Source organism: Salvia hispanica, unplaced genomic scaffold (assembly GCF_023119035.1).
Source record: "Salvia hispanica cultivar TCC Black 2014 unplaced genomic scaffold, UniMelb_Shisp_WGS_1.0 HiC_scaffold_853, whole genome shotgun sequence".
Taxonomy (NCBI): domain Eukaryota; kingdom Viridiplantae; phylum Streptophyta; class Magnoliopsida; order Lamiales; family Lamiaceae; genus Salvia; species Salvia hispanica.
This window is the reverse complement of record NW_025952636.1, coordinates 8005-9123: the sequence shown is the minus strand read 5'-3', so window position 1 is coordinate 9123 and position 1119 is coordinate 8005. Positions and strand designations below refer to the sequence as shown.

The 1119-nt window shown below is 43.2% G+C and overlaps 1 protein-coding gene across 1 annotated transcript; it reads left to right on the top strand.

Moving 5' to 3' along the window:
• Positions 1-128: 128 nt before the first annotated feature.
• Positions 129-483, top strand: LOC125200236 (DEAD-box ATP-dependent RNA helicase 52C-like; the record flags this gene model as incomplete). The annotated part of the gene is made up of 1 exon (XM_048097938.1): positions 129-483. A coding segment is annotated over one exon (355 nt), but the record flags the coding sequence as incomplete, so codon positions are not given.
• Between the last annotated feature and the right edge of the window lie 636 nt (positions 484-1119).

The window sequence follows — 1119 nt, the reverse complement described above, 5'->3', positions numbered from 1 at the left end:
TCATTTAGACAGGGCTACACTCCGATCCTCATAGCAACAAACGTTGCTGCACGCGGACTGGACATTCCTCACGTTGCTCATGTCATAAACTTCGACTTGCCTAGAGCCATTGACGACTATGTTCACAGGATAGGACGGACTGGCCGGGCAGGCAAATCTGGTCTTGCAACAGCCTTCTTTAATGACAAGAACTTGCCCATTGCAAAAGAGCTCGTTGAATTGATGCAAGAAGCTAGCCAGCAAGTCCCCACTTGGCTCACTGAATATGCCCAGAGATCTTGTGAGGGCAGCAATCGGTCATCCAACCATGACTATTACAGAAACAACGGCTTTGTGGATGACAGCTCTAGCCAATATGGCACTTCTATGGAAGCGCCATACGATGATCATTTTGCCTCTTCATCAGGTGGGGCAACCACATTGAATTCACCATATGCTACTGATTCGTATGGTGGGGTGACTGCCTGCGGCTGGGATTATTAAATTCCCTCACTGCTTCCCCTGTTTTGATGAACTTCATATTAACATAATTAAGTAGATGCATAGATGCTCAAGTCTAGATTCCCTAGAATTTTTGAATGTTTTGACGTGATTTTTGAATCAAACTATGTAGGAGTGCTACTTACTATTATGTTATGGTTTTTGAGGCAATGATTTATTTAGAATATTAAAAAGGCCATAACTTTCTCGTTACTCGTGATAATTGGCCACTCCAGGAGGCTTTGGAAACCTTATTCCATGGGTAACAGTTGGGCATTCTCGAAATTGGATTATCTCTCCGTCGTTTTTCTGAGAAACGGCCAAAGGCAGCTGCCTTTGGATTTATTTAGAATATTAAAAAGGCCATAACTTTCTCGTTACTCGTGATAATTGGCCACTCCAGGAGGCTTTGGAAACCTTATTCCATGGGTAACAGTTGGGCATTCTCGAAATTGGATTATCTCTCCGTCGTTTTTCTGAGAAACGGCCAAAGGCAGCTGCCTTTGGATTTATTTAGAATATTAAAAAGGCCATAACTTTCTCGTTACTCGTGATAATTGGCCACTCCAGGAGGCTTTGGAAACCTTATTCCATGGGTAACAGTTGGGCATTCTCGAAATTGGATTATCTCTCCGTCGT